Here is a 21,834-nt window from a genome sequence, read left to right on the forward strand (position 1 = left end):
AAACTTTTACAAACATCTTCGTGATTTGATTTTTGCCTAGGCCTCTTAAATGACTAAGAAAGCATTTTTGCTAAAACTCAAATATTTTTTAGATTCATTTTTCCCATTTATAAAATATACGGAACTATTACGTGCACTTTGATCTTATTAACCTAGGACTCTGATTTTTTAATTATTCTTCAATAGTTCTTGCACAATCACAAAAACGGGTAGGATGGTGTCAGTTAATAATGAGATATAATTTATCAGAAAAAAATAAAAAATTTTTCAAACAATTTATTAGAAAAAATTATGAGATTTATCAATAATATTCAGCCTTTTTGGTATATACAGAATAAACATATCAATATATTAATTGGGATAATCCTTACTATTTAGTTAATTAATTCTTCAACTAATATTCTTTTAACTCCTCTGACCGTGGACATATTTGCTCTCAGATGGTGGTCCAAATTGCTTCCTGACCTCTGCAAAATACATTAACATTTTAAAGGACCTTTCTTGAATATGCTGCCAGCAATCACATATGTCAGAAGCGATAGCAAATTTTTTCCTCAGTCAGGAAATAATGCTCCTGGGTCTGCCTGAAGGTTCACACCCTCTAAGAAGTCAAAGTTTTGATGTTTTCTTTAATGTTTGTCTCTTTCCCTAGAGTTCTCTACTGCCACTCTTCACCAATCCACATCTATCACTCTTTAATACCGAAAGTTAAAAAAAATCACATCCCACAAAGGAATTCTTTGAATTATACTGTACTATCATAAATAGCAACCCTCTTAGGAATTATTAAATCATGTACACCCTTTGCCCCATTTGCTCAGTAACTACCTTTACAGATAAACATTTTGATTTAGTAAGTAAGAGAACCATAAGTCAATTTAGATTTGTGGAGGTAGCTCTGCACTACAAAGTTGGACATAGTAGTATCTGGTTAAATAGAGATAAAAGCATTTTAAGGACTTTAAGTGGTCCCACTAGGTATACTCAAAGAATACTCTTGTCTGTCCTCATAAGATCTTCCCTCAAGCCTGACTTTGATTATAATCATCAGCAAACAATGTAGCAGTGTGATCAGCACTGTAGTTAAGAAAAAAGGTTGTAAGCTATGTAACTGACCCCAAAAGGATTTAACCAGCAACCAGTTAGATACACATTAATATGCTGAACTGTTAATACATACATATTACATCATTATAAATATAGCCAGGGGTTAAATTGGGATGGAAAATTACAACCAAGCAAGTAGTGAGAAGAAAGGGATAATGGAGAAATGAGAATAAGAAAAGGCCAAGAGTAGAAATGAAACAGGGAGCCAAAATGGTAAAGAAAAAGGAGCACAGGGTTTGTAATTAGGTAATGTGGGTTTAAGTTCTAGTTCTGTCTTGATTGCAGATAAAGCTAAGGTTTTAATGAAATAACCAACAACTCCCAAATCTCAATGATGTACAAAATGAAGTGATTTAAAACCCTTCAGTTCTTATTCCACGACAATCTCTAATTGTCAGGACATTTTACTCATCATAGTTACTTAGGCAGTTTGGAATACTTAAGTAGCCCCCACCTTGAACAGACGCTGTTTGCAATGCTTCAGAAAAAAGAGAGTTCTAGAAGATTTTACAATTGTGATCCAATGTGAATTATGATATAATTCAGCCCAGAGGCACTGCATGGCACTTCTGCCCCCAATTCATTGGCCAGAACTAGACACATGGTCCTAACCAAGCACAAAAGTGCCAAGACATGTAAGCCTATGTTACTATCACATGAATGTGGGGAGAACAGGAAATACATTGCATACAGGCCAAATTACTACAAAAGTACTCATTCTGTAACCTCTATTAAGTTATTTAGACTGCGTATCTCCAAATACTGCTGTCTGGCTTTCCAGCTGTGACATTAAGTAATTAGTAAATATCTATGAACTCCAGTTTCCCCATTTACAAAATAGCAATAAAATCACTTATGCCATGAGAATATTCATATAATTAAGTAACCTAATGTATGGAATATAGCTAACAGAGTACCTGCTATACAATCGATGCCCAGTGACATGTTAAGTCAAGTTCATCATGGCTGTTCTGAGTACACTAATTCTAAAGACGGCTCAAAATTTGCCAGTGTGCAAGGAACTTTCTCACAAATGCACAAGACTGTCAATAGTTACTACACTGTGCTCACACACAGATTTTGGGTCACAGACCTGCAATTAGGATGGTTAAGTATTGCTTCCTCGTGAGTCTTCATGGGGAGGTTGGCCTAAATGAGGACTGCAACAACCATCAGGAGAAGACATTCATTTCAGAAATGGACATAGGGATTCTATGGTTGTGCTTATGGAGGAACAAGAGAAACAAACGGAAAGAACATAAGATATTTCTCCTGAGGTCAATGTCATTTTGCTTTACTATCATCATCGTCTTCATTTATTTTCTGGCCTTTTCGTCCCTATGTCTGCCCTACCTTTGCTTTTACCTGCCTTTAAGGACCTCATTAGTTCTGTCACTCTCTCTTGTCCTTGGGAAAGTTACTTTACCTCTCTGGGTTTTAATAATGCCATGTGAATAAACAGGAATAATATTCCCTACATCCCAGGATTATTATATAAATTACAATAAGTAATGTATATGAAACCACCTAGCATGATATGAGTATGCAATATTTAAGTTAAAATGGTAAATAAAATCCACTTTTGGAATTTGGATTTGGTAATTGTATTTTACAAATCTAGAGAGTGAATGAATTCCTACATATGATGTTCCATACATGCTTGTTGAGTAAACACATGGGATAAAACATATGATCGGCTTTCTCTCTTATCTGTGGATTATAAGTAAGATTTCTACAATTAGCATGATAAATTGTTGTGTCATTCATTTCTATCTCAAGATACAGACAGATTTTCAATTACATTTATGTTTACATATAGTTGTAAATGATATGCCTGCATATTTTTATATTTGTATCTACAACATTTCAATGTAATCTGACAAACAGGTCTCATATTTTCCTTTTTGATTCCAAAACTGGATTCATTATATGGCTGGCACACAAATATTTGGTAAAAATAAGCTCTATATATCTCTTTGTTCAGATTCAAAGTACTTACATTCTTCTAGGAAAAATGTAAAATGTGACTTATCAGACCTGAAGATCTATTTTGTATATTATTTATTTTATACTTTTCTAGTCAGTAAGTAATATTTAACATTAGCAAAATCTAATCTAAATGGATTTTGCATTATTTGTCTTAAAATACAAATATTTACATTTTTGCAATTTAAATAAATCATATAGGTTAAAAATAATGAATAAGAGAAAATTAATTTGTATGATGCTATTAAAATAATTTATTTTTAAAATTTGAAGTATTGTGCTGCTGTTGACTTTATTTTGATAAATAAAAAGAAATTTTACTTATTTTAATTAATAACTAGATAAATAGAAATATATATGTATATATGATACATATGTTATCTTGTTTTCAGCCTTATTAGAGCCATCTGATAAAGTCATTCGTTCACCATAATTTATTGAACGTGTACCATGTGCCCAATACTATCCTTATTTTGGAGCAAGATGAAAAGTAGTTCACATCCTAATGAAAGAAAACATCCAACAAACTAAAAAATACGTAAAGTATATGTCTTGACAAATGGTGTCGAGTTTTGTGGATGAAAACAAATCAAAGAAATTGATAGAGAATGTTTTTGGTTTGTCATTTTCAATCATTGTTTGGTAAGGTCTCACCAATAATGCGATGTATGGACCCAGTGGGTTCATAATGGGAATCAGTGGGAAAAGGAAGGCCAGAAATTTCTGGGATCCTAATCTTGACTGACACAAACAGAAATAAAAGCTCTAATACAATCTTCAAGGTGTCAGAGAAAAGAAGGTAATTCCTGAGGGCTGAATATGAGGGTTGACAATGAGTACAAAGTGTAAGATGGGGTTTTTACAGGGACTTGTACAACCCAGGATTCCTAGTCATTCCTGTCAAACATACACTTTCTCACACAAACAGACACACACACATTCACCAAATCTCATCTCTGCTCAAAGTTGGTTGAAAGTTAGATATGACCAGGCATTCTCTGTCTCTGCTTTTAAAACCAACAGTCATTTATTATTTCTATTTAGCCATAAAGACATACAGATATATAAAAGATTAGAAGGTGGCTTACATGATTTTTGGTAGGTATTAGTGCTTCTCGAACAACTTTAACTCAGTGTGTTATTTCTTTAAAGCTTTACTAAACCTCAACACATAAGTTTTTCTTTAGCATCCAAACATAATTGAAAATAGTTTGTTTATAAAGGTATACACTAACACATTAAAACCGGTGGTATGATATTTAGCAAGGGAACAATCAGAAAAGCATCATCATGCATTCATTTTTCTGCCGTTGATTTAATTAAACAGTGTCTCTTATGTTCACAGCACCAGAAATAAAAGGATGTGAAAGAAAAGCATAATTCCTCATTTCAAGACACATAACTTAGGGCAGACAAACAGCACAGAATAAATATTCAATGGGTACATAACAATATGTACCAAATTGCTATATTAATAATGTGTTCTGAGAACATTAAGAGTTATTATTTCTAAACTTCAGCTGGGGATAAAACTGATTATTAGTCCATGAGGTAGGAGAAAGCATTGATAATTGAAAAGTGGTAGGTTAAGGGCAATTTTCCAATTGCATATGTCAAGACTAGATACTTTAAAAACTTATTTATTTTCACATGTAACTGAATTTTTACAATGATTTTGACATTAAAGTATATTTTTACATTATACTTACTTCCTTTTTTGTTGACTATCGAATCTATCCTTCATATTATCCCAATTAATATATTTAATAAATGTGTGCATTTAGAAAATTCCTTCACCTTTCTATGACTTAATCTATTGCCTATAAAATGAAAATAGTTACTTCTTCATAAGATTGCTTTGAAGATTAAATCAGATAATACATTGACGAGCTTAGCTTAATGTCTGGTACACAAAAGTCCCAGTAAAGACTGGCTATTTTATCAAAATATTTGATACTTACAAAATAATTTCAGCAAAAATATATGCAGTGTAAATGCATATATTAATTCCAAGGGAAAAAAATATCTATTTGTTTATTTCAAAAGTCTTTCTTACAGACAGGTTGAATACGAAATTTTACAAATATATAAAGTTTTCTCCAATAATTAGTATTTTTGATGTTTTTCCTACTTTCTTAAAACTCAAACATGTATTATAAAATTTTATGTGATTTAATAAAAAGTTGAGAATATTATTTTCAGTATCATGGACTGCTGTTAAAATAAAACATTAGCTTAATTTATTGTAAGTATTTAATGTTTATAATTTATTATATGCCTAAATATCAGTTTATTTTATACTTCAAAACATTTAACATAAAAAGTGGAGTATTTGCCCAACATTAGAAAACCCCATATTGTGAAAATTTCTAAAAATTTCTATGGAAACAAATCCTTTGCTAACCTATATATCTGCAGACAGTGTAGATAATTTTTTGTTTATCTTATAACAAAGCTAAGCATAGGACATAACACTTATGTAGTTTAAAATCTTCTAAAATCACAATTAATATGGGAGTAATATAAATTATCTGGTAGATTGGGTTTCATATTTACTTCTTTATAAATTTATTAGTATTACTGTAGGTAAATTCTAATAATTATGTTTTTAATGGGCTATCTCTATTCTTTGTCAAGAAGTAGTTCTCGAAATTGTAAATTTCCAAATTTACTGCTATTTCATGTATTAAAATGTGCATTTTAAAAATAATATGGAAACTACTGAAAGCATATTCTGAAATAAGTGCTCCTGAGTGAATAATAAACCAGAAAACTAATAGCTTAGTTTATAATTGGCAGGCACTATGAGCAGATTCAGAATATTGACTGTACCTTATGTCGCAATCTCATTAGAGGCTGATAGGATTTAAGGCCATATCCTCCTTCTTTGGCTGGCCTTCCTTCCGACTCCAGAAAAATGAATCCGAGAACCAAGACAACTGACCAGCACTTAAACATCCTTATTGCTTTTCACCTGTCAAAATTAAAATTGCAAGGAATCAGGGAAAATGAATTATATATTGAAAAACATGTATCATGAAATATTTAATATCACATATAAATCTCCATTAATCTAATCAAAACTTGCTGGTAGTTGCCAAGGGAAATGAGAAGTAAGTATCTCCAAATACGGATTATTCCTTTGATCATAACAAATACTTTTTTTCATTCAGACAGCTATATAAAATATGAAATGAGAAGAAATATAGGGACGGATAAAAATGTGGTAAGAAAAGAGTTAATAAAAAAAGGTTGAAAGAAAAGGGGAAAACAGAGAAAATATTGCATTATACTTAATTTTCTAATTATCGGTACAGAATACAATTATTAATATATAAATATTGAACTTCGCTTTGAGTATGTTTGATGAACAAATCTTAATAGACTTACAGTTATTATAATTCACTGGTAAATATTGATGAGAAGTTAATAAGATAGTCTATGATAGGTAGTACTTAATAAATTAACTGAGTACAACAGAAGTTATGCAGGTGGATTATATTTAGTTATTAATGTACTTTTTCAGTATTTAAAAAGGCATTTCCTAGAAAATTGATTTACAAGCACTTTAAACTAAAAGTTTTATGTCTACTTCAGCCTTTCTATGTTTTTGGATATAAATAAGTTGTAAAATGGCATAAACTCATTATTGTATAAATACTAAGTCCTTTTCAAACATACAAATCTAAGCTTTGAGTTCAAGTATATCCTGCTTTATCACTTTCGCCAACACACCTCCTTCCCTACTGTGACAGAGAGGAGCTTTTTCTTCTGTCAAAGCCAATCTGTTATGTCTGATTTCTTGGGAAACTTAATCAACTGATTAGCATTGCTCTATGCTGTATTTTGGGTTTGTTTTAGCAACAGGGTCTCACTTTGTTATGCAGGCTGGAGTGCAATGGCACCATAAATGACCCTCCTGTCTCAGCCTCCCCAGTAGGTAGAATGGCAAGTGTGTGCCATCAGGCCGAGTTAATGTTTTATTTTTACTTTTCAGAGACAGGTTCTCACTATCTTGTCCAGGCTAGTCTTGAACTCCTGGTGTCAAGTGCTTCTCCTGCCGTGGCCTCCCAAAGCACTGGGGTGACAGGCATGAGCCACTGAGTCTGGTTCTTGACTGAATTTTAAACTCCCTTTCTCAATTATTTTCTTCCATCTTTAGACAGGCAGAAATGGCCTGTGTTTGAAGGTAACTTCTCTCCTCTACTTTCTGAATTTCTGGAATAGTTACATATACATCATTCCATCCATTTTCTTACCCTAGTTCACTCAGTCACGCTTCTGACCTCATCAGGCCATTAAACTGACTTTTTAGCTTTCTCAAAGCTAACCGACACAATCACACACACACACACACACACACACACACACACACACACCAGTGGGCATTCCTAATCCATTCTTACAAGACGTATGCTGGCCATTCTATGTTGTTTTTGTTCTTGTTGTTGTTTTGTGGAAGAAATTGTCACTTTCTTTGGTGTTTATAACACTTCTCTCTTCTGTTTCTATAGATTTTGTGAAAACTCCTCAGTCCTTTAGTAGATTCAGCCTACTGCTTTATTTTGCCATTAAATATTGTGGTTTATCAAATCTCATTGCTAGCTACCTGTATTCCTGCTTCATTCATTCAGCCCAGGTTATCTCAACATCATCTCTGGTCTTAATTATATATATTGCTTCACATCCAACCTCTAGATTGGTATAGCTTGCTTACTTAACAGTTCCACCTTCATGTTTCAAAAACAGCCCTTTGTAGTATGCACACCTTCACATAACACCACACTTTTCCAGATTTTCATTCATCTGTGTACTTAAACCAGAAACCAAGGAAACATCTTTGATATCTCTTGTTTGCCCTTTAGATTAAACTCATCACTAAATTCTTTTATATCTACCTTCTAAATACTTTCCCAAACTTTGCTTCCCCTCCAAATTGACGGTCCCCACTCTATTGCAAGCTGCCAAGACACTTCTCACCTAAACTGCCCCAACCACATCCTCGCTAGTCTTCCACATTTCTATATATGCATCTTAAGTCCACTCTCCACATGAGAGCCTGAGTGATCATGTTATTGCACTCATTAATAACTTTAGCATATTTTCATGTACTTTTAAGATAAAAACCAAAATCCCTGACCTAGCTGACAAGTTCCCAGTGTCTGAGCTCTATGTGTTTCTCTCTCCCTCTAGATATCACCTCCTGCGACACTAAACTTCATTCAGTTTTTTGAACTTATTTTGCCTGTCTCTGCTATATGGCTTTTGTAAGGTATTTTCTCCACTTGAAATATGGCCCATTCCCCCTGCCCCATTTACCACCCAAAAACTTTCGCACATCAGACATTTCTCTCAAGAATCCGTTCCCTGAGTTACTTGTTTTAGTTACTCATTCCCATAGATCAGTTTTCCTTCATTTCAGGGATGTAATTATAAATCATAACCATGATTATTTGAAAAATGTTGGTCTTCTCCATTAGATTATATACCTTTTTTCTCATCCAAACTTTGTTAATGCAGGAAATTGTTTGCTTTTATTTTTGTTTTCTTCAGCATTACATCACCTGGGCCTAGCAAATAGCCCAGAACAATAAATGAATGCATAAATGTCATTCTGCACTCAAGGATAAAATAAAGATCATGTTTCCTTACATTCTGATAATGTTGAATGCAATTCCTATTTCCACTGATGCTACAAAGCTTCTGAAAACTAACCTGAGCAAACTAAATATTTTCATTTGCAACCCATCCCCCTTTTTTTTGTCATTTTGATGTATAGCCTAATCCTTTTCTCAGAGGTAAATATTTGTTTATAAGACATCTGGATTGAAGATATTAAATCCAAGATAGAGCCAAAAATAAAGCAAAAAGGACCAGCCCAAGTTAAGAGATATTTTCCACAAGGTTCTGAATACATCTGCTGCTTCTGTTGTCCATGAGGAGAGTCAAGAAAGAGGCATGAAAACAACTTCCTTCCACCCTGACTGAGTACAAGTGAGGTCAGAAATTTCTTTAAAGTGCTCAGTTAAGATTTCTCTTTCTCTGCCCTCCCTCTCCTTTTCTCTCTCTCTTCTTCCCTCTCCTCTTTCTCTTTGTGTGTGGACACACACACACAAACACACACATATATTCTATATGACTACAAATATTTCATGCATTATAAAATATAGAGCAAATTAACAACTAACTTTAATAAGTTACTAAAAATCTTATAAAGCTTGTTAGATCCCATGCATTCAGACTTAGATCAACATTATCCTGAAATATTTTATCTACCCAAAGGCAGTAAGCTAGAAATATCTGCCTTACATTTCACTAAAAGTCAATACAAATAAGTCAGTGTGTAAATCTTCAAGGCCGTATAGGCAACCTATTTGTGCTATTTTCATCTACATCTCTTATATGATTAACCATAATTAATTTTTTTCATTGATAGTCCTAAGATTTCCAAGTCCCAAATCTCTCAGTAATACAAAGTTATACAAACATAAATATACATATATGCTTTACCTCAGCAAAATTTATGATATGACTGGATTGATTTACTGGTATCACAAATAAAACTAAACAGAACTAATATTCAAAGTCAGATCGTCAGAAGTCAGTTTTCCTTAGGAAAAGTCTGATTTCTGTTACACATAGGCATTTGAGCTCAGCAGTGCAGAGGTAATAGCCAAAAAAGACCAGAGAAAGAACAAAACCTAGTTTCTGTGCTCCTCTTTTGTAAATAACTACCTTGTAATTTTTTTCTTCATTGAAATATCACTAAGAAAAACAATTGAATCCAATTATATAGTTATCAAACAGTAATCTAAATAAAAAAATGGCTCTTCTCAATGTATGCTCAGAGAATCATGATCATCTTCTTATTTCTCTTTAGATACAGAATCCAAAGATATCATTATTATATCTTTAAAAGTTCACTCATCCACAGAAAGTGTTCTGGAAATTTTTTGTAAATCAGCAGTAATCGATCCCACGATAAACAGTGTCGTAATCTCACTTTCTCAGTATAGTAACCTCTGACAACCTGTTAGGTTTTCAGAATTAATTGGCAGTTTGTTGACAGCTCACTGACAACACTGAAAAGCACGTGACTAAAACAAACCAGCTGGAACAGATGGTGCAATAATGATCCTGTGACTTTTCCTTGTAACCCCCATCTTCACAGGAAAGCATCAGAAAAAAACCTCATTATTAACTTGAAGAAAACAAAATGCATGTGTATCTAAAAAGTATCTGCCTAACTTCAGATCTAACAAAGTGAGACTTTAAAATGGTGAGGGGGTGGGCAGAGATCTCTCTTCTTCAAAAGATAATATGTTTCTTTGAATCAAGCCATTCTTATTTTCTCCGCATGGCAAAACATGCCATGCTGCTTGCTGGGGGTAGGATTTAGAGTAATTACGTTATTTAGTAGATTCAAATTTGAGGGATTTTGATATGTTTACATATTCTCCAGAATGTCACTTCTAATCACTTGGGAAAACTAAGACCACTGAAGCATTGCCTTAAGAATAAAATGCAGCATTTGAGAAGAAGAAAAGTGTCGTAGCATGCCTTTGAATGAAAAGAGTGTCGAGATGAAGCAAAATCTCCAACATTATCAATTGTTGCAGAGAGGTTAAGTATCCTCACCTGCCTCTCACTCTGTTGTGAGTGAGCCATTTCAGGCTCTTGACTTAATGGCACAGAAGACTTTGAGAGCAAATTCAAAGTAAGAGTATGCAAAGAAGTTTATTGCAAAGCAGCAGTGCACTGTGAGACGCAGAGCAGGCTGCTCAAAGGGTGAGGCTGCAGCTAGTGCCTTAAGAGGAATTTCTTTTGTGGGAGCTGTATGTGAATATTCATAAAATACTGCTGAAGTAACGTGTGCCAAGGCCGACCTCTAATTGGCTCATGCGCTCAGTATCTACATGCTGTAACACACTTCGCATGTACCGTTAGCATATAAAATCTCCACGTAGGTGTGGGCTTTTACCACTAAAATGAGGAAAGGGTTACTATAAGTTAAATCTTGAGCTTAGCTGTGCATGCAAGACCCCAGAGAAGTCCCTTCCCCCTGCCACCCAACTCCTACCCCCAGGCAGGAATTTGTAGCTAATAGCTTCTTGGGCTTTTGGTGCTAATTGGCTGGAGGTTGGGGAGGCTACATCAGGAATAAGGGGCTTTTGTTCTCTTTCCCAGGCGGTGCTAGATATCAGGAAGCTGTAGTCTTTTGGTGGTCTGCTGGTATCCTGTAGGACCGCTTACCTTTTAAGAGTTAGAGGCTGATGCAGGAAGATGCAAGGGAAAAGAGCCCGCGAGGCTTCACACAAGGGAGACATCGGTATGGCCTCCTAGCCTTACTTACCCTGCCACAACTCCATAATGGAAAACTCCTCACCCTGTCCTAGAAAAATTCTATGGGTCTTTTCAGAGGTAAGTCCAACCTGATTCTTTGTGAGACCTTCCCTGACATTACCCAGGCTTTCTGTTCTCTGCTGCAATTTTTCTGTATCTTTCTAATGTGACTTCACCTCACACTGTGGCTATTGCTTTTAGAAAGGCTATCACTCTTACAAAGATGTAGAAGAAAGTAGTTTAGATGTACTAAACTAGTACCCACAGTCTAGCAAGTTTCTTACATTCCACAGACTTCTGGCTTTATTATGCAGCAGAAAAGAGCTGTAAATGCTCACTAGTGCCTTTTTTCTTTTCTGGTATCCTAGAATTCTGTGAGACAGGAAAACTGACTTCTAGACTGCCTTGGGTCTTACTGTGTAACCTAAGCAAAATTGATTACCCTGGGTGGGCCCCATCTGTCAGAGGGGATTTACGATCCAATATAGTGTAGCACCTGTACCAGATTATTCCATCTGAGTGGATTTATCAAGTTGGAGAAGAGAAAGGGGGAATAACAGGTTTGGGAGAGCAAATGGCATTTTCTTTTTGGAGATGCCTTTTGGTAGTCCAAATGGAGATATTAGCTAAGCATTGGGATATAGGAACCTGGAGTTTAGCAAAGAGATATGGGCTAGAGATACCTGTTTGGGGTTCTTAACATTTATAAATCACCCAATCTAGGTGCGAGACAGGAGAAGGATGTGATTAGAGAAGAGAAGAGGTCCAAAGACTATGCTGTCAGGCAGGTTTAGTCGAAACACATTATATATTTCTAGAAAATAAGAATACTGAAATGGTAAATTTGGAAAAATAAGAGATGAAAAATTTTATTCAAATGGAATGACTGGAAGCCACAGCTCTCCTCATCATCTGAATTGCTACATGGCTATTGGCTTGTTTATTCTCTGTATCCAACCACAAAGTTAACTCAGTAAAGACAGAACTATGTTAATCATTTCTGTAAATTAAAGTGGTACTTGGCCCCCAGTATAGTCTCAATAAATATTTTTGGGTAAATAAAATAATGAATAAATTGATAAAAATTAATTAATTTGAAATAGTAGGTACACATTAAGTGATTTTTATTATTCTTTATGGAATTGAAAATATTTGTTTGAATTGACAAGTGAGTCGAAAAATTAAGTTGCAGTTATCACAAAAAGCCCTTTCTTTTACACTTGGATCAAAACTAGGCTTTCAATGGGAAGTTCTTTTGGAAAAAACCTCCCTTGTCAAGGACAGAAAAACTTTTTATTCCTTACCTTAACCGGAATTGGAAGGACCGGAGTGGCTTCTCTAACATCCATCAGGCAAGTTTGTTTGTTGTAACAGTTATTTTCATCTACTGAGACACTTTAACTACACACCTACTACTGTGAACTCTGTGGTTGAATTCTAATTTAATATTTTTCTTAGGAAAAAGCATTCTGCAAAGAGTCTTTTTTTTTTTTTTTTTTTTTTTTTTTTTTTGACGGAATCTCGCTCTGTCGCCCAGGCTGGAGTGCAGTGGCGCGATCTCGGCTCACTGCAAGCTCCGCCTCGCGGGTTCACGCCCTTCTCCTGCCTCAGCCTCCTGAGTAGCTGGGACTACAGGCGCCCGCCACCACGCCTGGCTAATTTTTTGTATTTTTTAGTAGAGACGGTGTTTCGCCGTGTTAGCCAGGATGGTCTCGATCTCCTGACCTCGTGATCAGCCCCGCTCGGACTCCCAGAGTGCTGGGATTACAGGCGTGAGAAGAGTCCAGTTTTATAAGAGCAATGGATTCCCTCTTTCAGAGAAGTGGATTTTCTCCATTAAGCAGCACATTCTCCTCATCAGAGAATTGGCTGCGGCCCCATCATTGTACCAGCTGCAAATACTTTTTCTAACTAGCACCATTTACAACAAAAACAAGTAATTACTGCCTTTCGTGTTGTATATCCATAAAGAAGAGCAAGAAAGGGAAAACAGATCCTATACATCCTACTAGATATAGTAGGGTAGCACCAGATGGTATTTAATTCTCCAAAAATATTTTCAGTAAGTATTATTGCCTATATATGACTACCATAAAGAAAAATAAAAGCTTATAGAGATGAAATGTCCAAGTTTAAAAAGTTAGTAGCAAGGCTGACTATAATAAAATCTGATTTATTCTTGTTATGTAATACTACTTTTAAGACACATACAAGGTGAGAGAACCTCCTGAGGCCAGAAATTCAAGTTGAAGACCAGACTGGGCAATATAGCAAGACCCCCTCTCTAAAAAATATATTAAAATTAGCCAGAAATGTAGGTGTGCACCTATAGTCCTAGCTACTCTACTTGGGAGACTTAGGTGGGTGGATTGCATAAGCCCAGAAGTTTGAGGCTGCAGTGAGCCATGATCATACCATTGCACTGCAGCCTGGGCAACAGAGTGAGATCCTATCTCTCTTTAAAAAAAAAAAAAGGTGCACACAATGAATCAGATAAAAAGATATTTCCTGTACAAGAACTATCTGCACAGAAAAAACAACTAATTATTCATACTGAATACTTCTGGAAGAGGGAACATTTCACTTAAATTTGCTTTAGATCAAGGTAAGTGAAGATACAAGTTAAACAAATGCTGTAATAATGAATGCAACTAGCCATGTGACTGCTATGTCCAGATTGTATGTAAAAGGCCTTCCAAATCTATATGAAAACACTAGCAAACATGGTAATTTTTTCAGTTCTTTTTTACAGAGGATTTTATGCTTTAAATTGGGACAATAATTGTACCCATTTATGGGGTACATTTTTAATGTATAGGCATAATATTAATATCAATGTAGAATGATTAGATCAGGCTAAGTTGCATATCCATCACCTTAAACATTCATTTCCTTGTGTTGAGAACATTCAATAGCTTCCTTCTAGCTGTTTGAAACTACATAATATATTACTGTTAACTGTAATCATCTTACAGTGCTATAGTACACTAGGACTTATTCCTCCCATCTGGCTCTAATTTTATATCATTTACCAAATCTCTCCCTGTGCCCCCTTATCCCTACCCTTCCCAGGCTCTAGTATCCTCCGCCTCTAGTTTTAAATTATTTGTCTTATTGGTCCATACTGTGAAAATATCCAACATTTTTCAACGCAGTCCTCCATGTTGAAAGATTACAACATACACAGTACACTTTTTTTCTTAGTATGTGGGATAAGAATAGAATTTTAAGTAATAAATAAAAAGAATTAAGACCATTAATTTAATTTTACCCTTTCAAAAAAGGAGAAACTTTTTCTTCAGTGACATCTCAGTCATTAATTTGGAGGAACAAACTTTCCAAATTGTAATCAATTATACCTTTCAATCACCAGCTTAATTTGAGGCTAAATGTAGATAAAATAATTGCATTGTTATTTTAGAGATACTGAGATGTAAAATGTATAGGAATTTGAGCTTGCATTAGGAGAAAGTATTCACTCTTAGTTCCATTATTTTGTTTCAAATAGAAATGTTTATACTCTGCTTTAAACAAATGGTACTTACGAAAGCCCCACATTATTAGAAGCATGTTATGTGGTAAATATTTGTTGTCCAAAACCATCCACGCCTTGAAAAACTATATTGTAGTTATATTAGCTCCTTTGGTACACAAAAACACATTTTAAAGCAAAATGTTTAAGAACAACATAATACAACATAGAACACAAGAGAACAGAACTGAAAACCATACTAGAGACCTCGTCCAACCCCTTCTTTTAATATTTGAAGTAAATGAGAACAAGTGAAATTAATTTGAAAGAGTAGGTATATATTAAGTGATTTTTATTATTCTTTATGTAATTGAAAATATTTGAATTGACTGTGAAGTGAGTCAAAAAATTAAGTTGCAGTTATCACAAAAAGTGAAGTTAACAGTATGCTCATGATAAAAAGTGGTTCTAGAATACAGCTGTCCTTATTCCCAGCATAGTATTTTAAAAAATACTACAGCATACCTGACTATAACCTCTTCACTATGGAAAGAAAAAACACACGTGTACAAGTGCTTAGTGTCTAAGAAATTTTTTAACAGCTATGTCTCTGTGAAGCATAGTAAAATTGTTTTTACTACTCACTAGAATTTCTAAAGTCAAATGAAAGGACATCATAGTAACCATCTTTATAGAATCATCTATTTGAGTAGAAGTTTTGGAGTTTTGGGTTCATACATTTGGTTTCTCACAATGATGTTCACTGAGAGTATGCTTATATATAGTTATAGTTCTAGTTATATATAAAGATGTTACAGTTATGGTTGTATATAAATATATATAATTTTGAATTTGTATATAAATATACATTTAGTTATTGATATATAGATATATAAACATATAGATGTTTATAATTATAGCTATACAGAGATGGTTATATATAGTATAGCATATATACTTTAAAGCATTTTTGACAACTTTGAAACAGAATAAACCTTTACTAAAACTTAGCCAAGGAAATTTCTTTAAGTTGCATAATATTACAGTAGGCTGGGACTTCAAATCTTATATACTAATATCTCAAATTTAGGTCCAAAAAAGCAATACAACATATAATGACTCATTTTTTACCTCTCAAAACAAGTCCCTGGACTTCATTGTAATATATTCATGATTCAATAGTGAAAAGGTGCATTACATATTGACTGAATTGAAACTAATTCTACATGTCCATTTTTAAACTAAAAAACATACTGTCTGCCTTCAGAACTGGGGATTATGTATGTTGGTATACACACAGAATGGACCATCAGTCTCCCACCTTGCTGAAAGCGGAGGTCTGTATCATGGTGTAAAATGACTGGTTAAAATGATGTCCTAATATGGCCAAAATAATGTGATATATCTCAGTATGCTGTACTTAGCTCTTCTCTACTGTGTATCAGCTTTGCTTATATATGACAGTATCTAAAAAAAAGGTGACTTCAATATTGACCCTTGAACAAGACTGGTGTGAATTGCACGGTTCCATTTATACACAAATTTTCTTCTACCTCTGCTATCCTTGAGAAAGCAAAACCAACCTCTCTTCTCCTTGCTCCTCAGCCTACTCAACATAAAGATAATGCAGATGAAGACCTTTATAATGACTGACTTCCACTTAATGAATAGTAAATATACTTTTCTTCCTTATGGTTTTCTTAATAACATTTATTTTCTCCAGTTTACTTTATTGTAAGAATATAACATATATTAATATAACATACAAAGTACGTGCTAATTGACTGTTTATGTTATAGGAAAGGCTTCTTCTGGTCAGTAGTAGGCTATTAATAGTTAAGTTTGGGGGGAGTCAAAAGTTATATTTGAATATTACACTGTGCACGGGGTTGGCACCCTACACCCTGTGTCATTCAAGGGCTAACTTTATTTCTCAAAACTGTACCAATTCAGAAAAAGTACTTTTAATAGCAGCAACATACTATAGTAGAAAGAACAATAGGTTAAAAGTCAAAAGACATCATTCTACTTGTGGCTGGGCTCATAAACTGATTTTCTTAACACTTGCATTAACATTCTCAACCCACTGTTCCCCGCTTCTACCACTAACTAATCCACTTAAATTGTTTGCTTGGAGGTCACTACTGTACTTGATCTTTCCTCCCTTTAGTTTCAAACACAAACAATATTCTCATGATTTCACTTCATTTCCTAGTCATGGTCTTGTAGTTTCTTTTTCCACCTTCCTTTTCTCACCTGCTCTCTTAAAACTACACATTTGTTATGTTAAATTTCTGAAAACAGAAATAATCAGACTGACAATGTTGAATTTTTGTTTTTTTAAATTTATCTTCAATACTATCTTCAATAAAAATTTAAGGAACAACATCTGTATGTCATAGTAATATAAGCTGAAAGTTAAGAAAACATATTTTATTACTTCTCAAAGTAGGTTGCAACTGGATCTTATCATGCAAATTAAAACTTTTTCTCCTAAACACTCTTTATGTACTTTATTGCACATTTCATATGTGTGCGGCATAAAAGGCCTATTGCCTTACTTTGTACGTAAGCTACACCTAAGTTTGCGTAGTGTAATGTGGAAAAGTGATGTTTTAAAAGTTTGAAAATCATAATACATTATATGACCTTGAAGATCTTTCCCTGGTTCAAGAGAAGGGAAAATTACTATAGGCTCTGTCTTCTGAATTCATTGCCTTCCACCTTGATGAGCACTTAAAATGTAAATTAAGGAAGAATACAGCTCTTAGGACTGACTTTGCTTAAAATCCCAGAGGTACTATGTTACAGATTTTATTTGCTATTAAAACAATCATTGCAATTTTGTCAATGTCAGACAGATTTTAAATTCAACCTATTCCATACCAAGGTCTCCAGCAGCCTGTGTTCTTTAAATCTGGACCTAAATTTATTGTACAAGAAAAAAAAAATCTGTCACAGTTTAACAATGAAGTGCTGCACAGGGAACAACTTAATTTCCTCTGTATTTAAAACTGAAATGCCATGGGGAAAACTTGCCCATTCATAGGGGTCAGCTAAGTTTCAGAGGAATTCTAGTTCATTCTCAGAATACTGTGGAGAGTCTGAGAATAGTCCATAGTTAGTAGAAGTAATTAAGACCCAAGATATTTTCCAGAGAGATCCCAGAAAGAGAGATGTGGCCATCCTGGTGTGCAGGGGAAAGAGGGAAGATAGGTTAATGCTTAGTTGCACTATAAAGATTCTCACAAAGTTTCTCAGAATCAAAGTCTCCATGTTTTCTTAGAAAATATGGAAAGTGGAGAGTAAACTATCCTTGTAGATGAACGTTTGCTCACTCAACTGAAGACTTGAGGACATTCCTAGTGGTTTAAACCAAAACAGACAAGAAGAGCTGAAACCCTGCAAGGAAACTCTAAAGCTACTGGAACTATTTCATCTGGTTATGTGGTCAATCATAGCCAGTGGTCAGAACCCAAGTCATGAGCAAATAACACTGCAGAAATTGAGTTTGTTTTCAGCAAGAGACATATAACTTACATTTTATTTTGGACCAGTGTCTCAAGTTTGAAAAAGAGGCAACAGGTAAAAGATTTTTTTTTAACTAAATTGTATCAGATTTTGAAAGAAAAAAAAAAACTGAAGAAAGGTGAAAAGAAAGCAGCAACATAGTGTTTTATAATATAACAGTAAAAAGTGCTTATTGGATATATAATGTGTTCCAGGCAAAGTTACACCATGAGCTTTCAAATTCTTGATAATCTGTCAACAAAAAATACACTAATCTAGGTAGAGTACTCAGATGAGTTCAGAAAATATATCCATAACAACACTTAAAATTATATGTCTTATGTCTTTTGAAATAAATGCTTTTAACAGATAATAAAGACAATACATTGGTAGTAGTATGATATCTGAGAAGCTTACACAAGTGAACTTTTGAAATGACGCCTCTAATTAAATTTAGAGATAGCTATTACATTGAATTTAAGAAACACAGAATTAGAATTTATATGCAACTCCATCAAGATGCTGTTTTTAGACTGACGGTAGGTGTAAACAATTTAGTAGCATCATCCAACCCATTTATGGCCTGCTTCAGAACCCTTGCAATTCTGTAAAATCCACAGTAAGCCTGACCACCAGTAATTTTTAGCAACTTTCTTTCTCCATTCTCTCCTCTTCTCTAGGTAACGAATATAAAATTCCCAATATAACTGGTTGGGCCCAGATTGATAGTGAAGTGTACCTCCCTTCCTCTGTTCTTAAAGGACTAGAACCGGAAAGCATAATGGCTTCTGAGAATGAGAATGGCTCATTCTCAGAGGATGAGATAAAAGTCTCTTTAATGAGATAATCTATTGCAAAATGAGCCCTTGAACAGCCAGAGAGCAGCCAAAATAATACTGAACGCTGGCTGGAGACTCTATCAAAACATACTCAAAAGCTTCTTTTATGTCACTCCTTTTTTTTTTTTTTTTTTTTTTTGAGACAGAGTCTCGCTCTGTCACCCAGGCTGGAGTGCAGTGGTGCGATCTCAGCTCACTGCAACCTCGGCCCTCCGGGTTCACGCCATTCTCCTGCCTCAGCCTCCAGAGTAGCTGGGACTACAGGTGCCCACCACCACGTCCAGCTAGTTTTGTTTTTGTATTTTTAGTAGAGACAGGTTTTCACCGTGTTAGCCAGGATGGTCTCAATCTCCTGACCTCGTGATCCGCCCGCCTTGGCCTCCCAAAGTGCTGGGATTACAGGCGTGAGCCACCGCGCCTGGCCTTCACTACTTTTCTTTAAAAAGCAAGCTGTAAGTTTGATTCAGCCCACTGATTGTCCTACAGCAAACACAACAACAGCTAAGGCCAACCCTTAAGGAGTAAAATTACATATAAAGCAAGTAGGGCCGCTAGCCCAGGGGACACAGCTTTCTATCAACTTTGGTTTCTGGACATTTTATCTTATAAAAATGAAATTTTAATTATATTTTTAATTTTTACTTTATACAAGTTTTAATTACAATGCATCAATTCACTGACTTACTTAATGGTTTATGATAAAGCTGTCATGTTTGAGAAAAACTACCTTTGCAGTTTAAAAAATGTTATTGTATATTTGTAACTAAATTTTTTTATTTGAATTTTTAATTGACCTGATATTAATGTTGAGGCACAGTATAATGAGAAGATTTTATTTTATTCTTGTAGAAAGTAAACTATGGTTTTTGAAAAGTTTATTTGATTTATAATTCTCTTTTGGTTAGATGTGGGATTTACCTGTATCTGTGGTTATGTTTTTAAGTTCTCTATTTGTTTCCATTAAACTATCTATTCCTATGCAGATACCACAGCTTTTAACTACTAGAGTTTGATAATAATTCTTGATATTCAATAAGGAAATCCTTGGTTCTTTTCTCTTCCATATTCACTTTAGAATGAACGCATACAGTTCTTCATCAGACATTGTAATTCATATTTGATTTGCATTTATTTTTAATCTTTCGTGTAATTTACTTTATTTTTTAATTTTAAGCAGTTTATTATTTAAGCAGTGTATAAAGTTGTTTTTTTACTATAACAAAAATTTATCTTTAAGCGATAAATTTCATATATTTACATTTATTAAGATTGCTAATATACTGGAACATATTTCTACATGTACTTTTGTGCCTGTGTGTGTTTACTGTTGTATATCTTTGATTCTTTTGTTTTCTTTCATACTTTATATTGGATTGTTAACATTTTCAGTATTATCTCCTTTTTTCTCTTTGTAGAGGCCTACAAAGTCTAAAATATTCAATGTATCTTTCTTTTGAAGACGACAAAATGTTAAGCTTTAAAAATGTTTTACCAAACATATGAAATTAATAAGAATAATAATTCTACCTTTAAAATATAAGAAATCAATTTTTATTACAATTAAAGTCAATAGTTACTTAACTGCTGTGCTTGCCATTTTTCCTTGTATTCCATACATTTCTAAGAGGTTACTTTTATGCTGAAATAAACCTTTCTATAGTTTTTCAATGTGGGCCAATAAAAGGCAACATGTCCCTTTCTTTGTATCTTAAAATTTTTGACTAGCCCTTAATATTAAAATTAATTGAAATAATAACTTTATTAAAATCTTAGATATGTGAATAATTCTAGAACTTTCTCCCAACACTTTCAAATGTCTTGTGGCATTTACAACATGATGAGATGTCTCCTGTTAATCTAATTATCATTCTTTTGTAGGCAATGTGTCTTTTATTTGGTAGTTTTTAACACCCTTTTTATTAAACTTACTTTTTCTCTTCGGAGTCTAGCGTATTATTTTGATGAAATTTCCAGTAGTATTTACAATTCATCATTGTTTCCTTTTATAATCTAATGTGTATAATCTAATGTGTAGCCTCTCCATTTAACTTTTACTTAAATGTCTATAGATTTTTTTGGTCAAGATTTTACATCATTTTGTCTTTTAAAAGTAACAACTTATTTTATATTTAACTTATTCTGATTTCATTTTGTAATTTCTTGTGATTTTTGGGCATTATGCATTTTTAAAAATTCAGGCTTTTACAAAATTTTATTTCCTCTGGAATATAATCTTATGCACTTATGTATTTACTTGGTGGTTGTGGGTGTGCATGTGTGCCTGACAGGGGGTACGTGTTTGTCTGTGTTTTAAAGTCTACCTCCCATGCTGATACTGGCAACTTTTGTCTTCCACCATCTGACTATGCTGAGAGCATTGCAGATTCAGTCACCAGCCTAGTGGTCAGCTTGCCTGATTGTCATGGTTTTTTTAAGCATCCACCTCTCTCAACACACAGCTTTATTTAAGCCGCACCATTGACCAGCCTTTTACCCCACCTCAAATCAATACTATCCTAGTCCCTGGATTGAGGGACTGGTTTGATTGTGGCAGCTTCCAAGAACTTGTAATAGAAA

At 34.1% G+C, this 21,834-nt stretch overlaps 1 protein-coding gene across 4 annotated transcripts in view; it reads right to left on the reverse strand.

Annotated features, from left to right (window-relative positions):
- Positions 1–21,834, reverse strand: part of FSTL5 (follistatin like 5) — a 778,780-nt gene that overhangs the window by 717,972 nt on the left and 38,974 nt on the right. For all 4 annotated transcript variants that reach the window (XM_034959355.3, XM_014344780.4, XM_034959354.3 and 1 more), the window contains exon 2: positions 5,926–6,067. In XM_034959355.3, coding sequence (XP_034815246.2) covers positions 5,926–6,051 — 126 coding nt within the window. In that variant the 5' untranslated portion in view covers positions 6,052–6,067. The remainder of the gene's footprint in view (positions 1–5,925; positions 6,068–21,834) is intronic.

Source organism: Pan paniscus, chromosome 3 (assembly GCF_029289425.2).
Source record: "Pan paniscus chromosome 3, NHGRI_mPanPan1-v2.0_pri, whole genome shotgun sequence".
In the NCBI taxonomy this organism is placed as follows: Eukaryota; Metazoa; Chordata; class Mammalia; order Primates; family Hominidae; genus Pan; species Pan paniscus.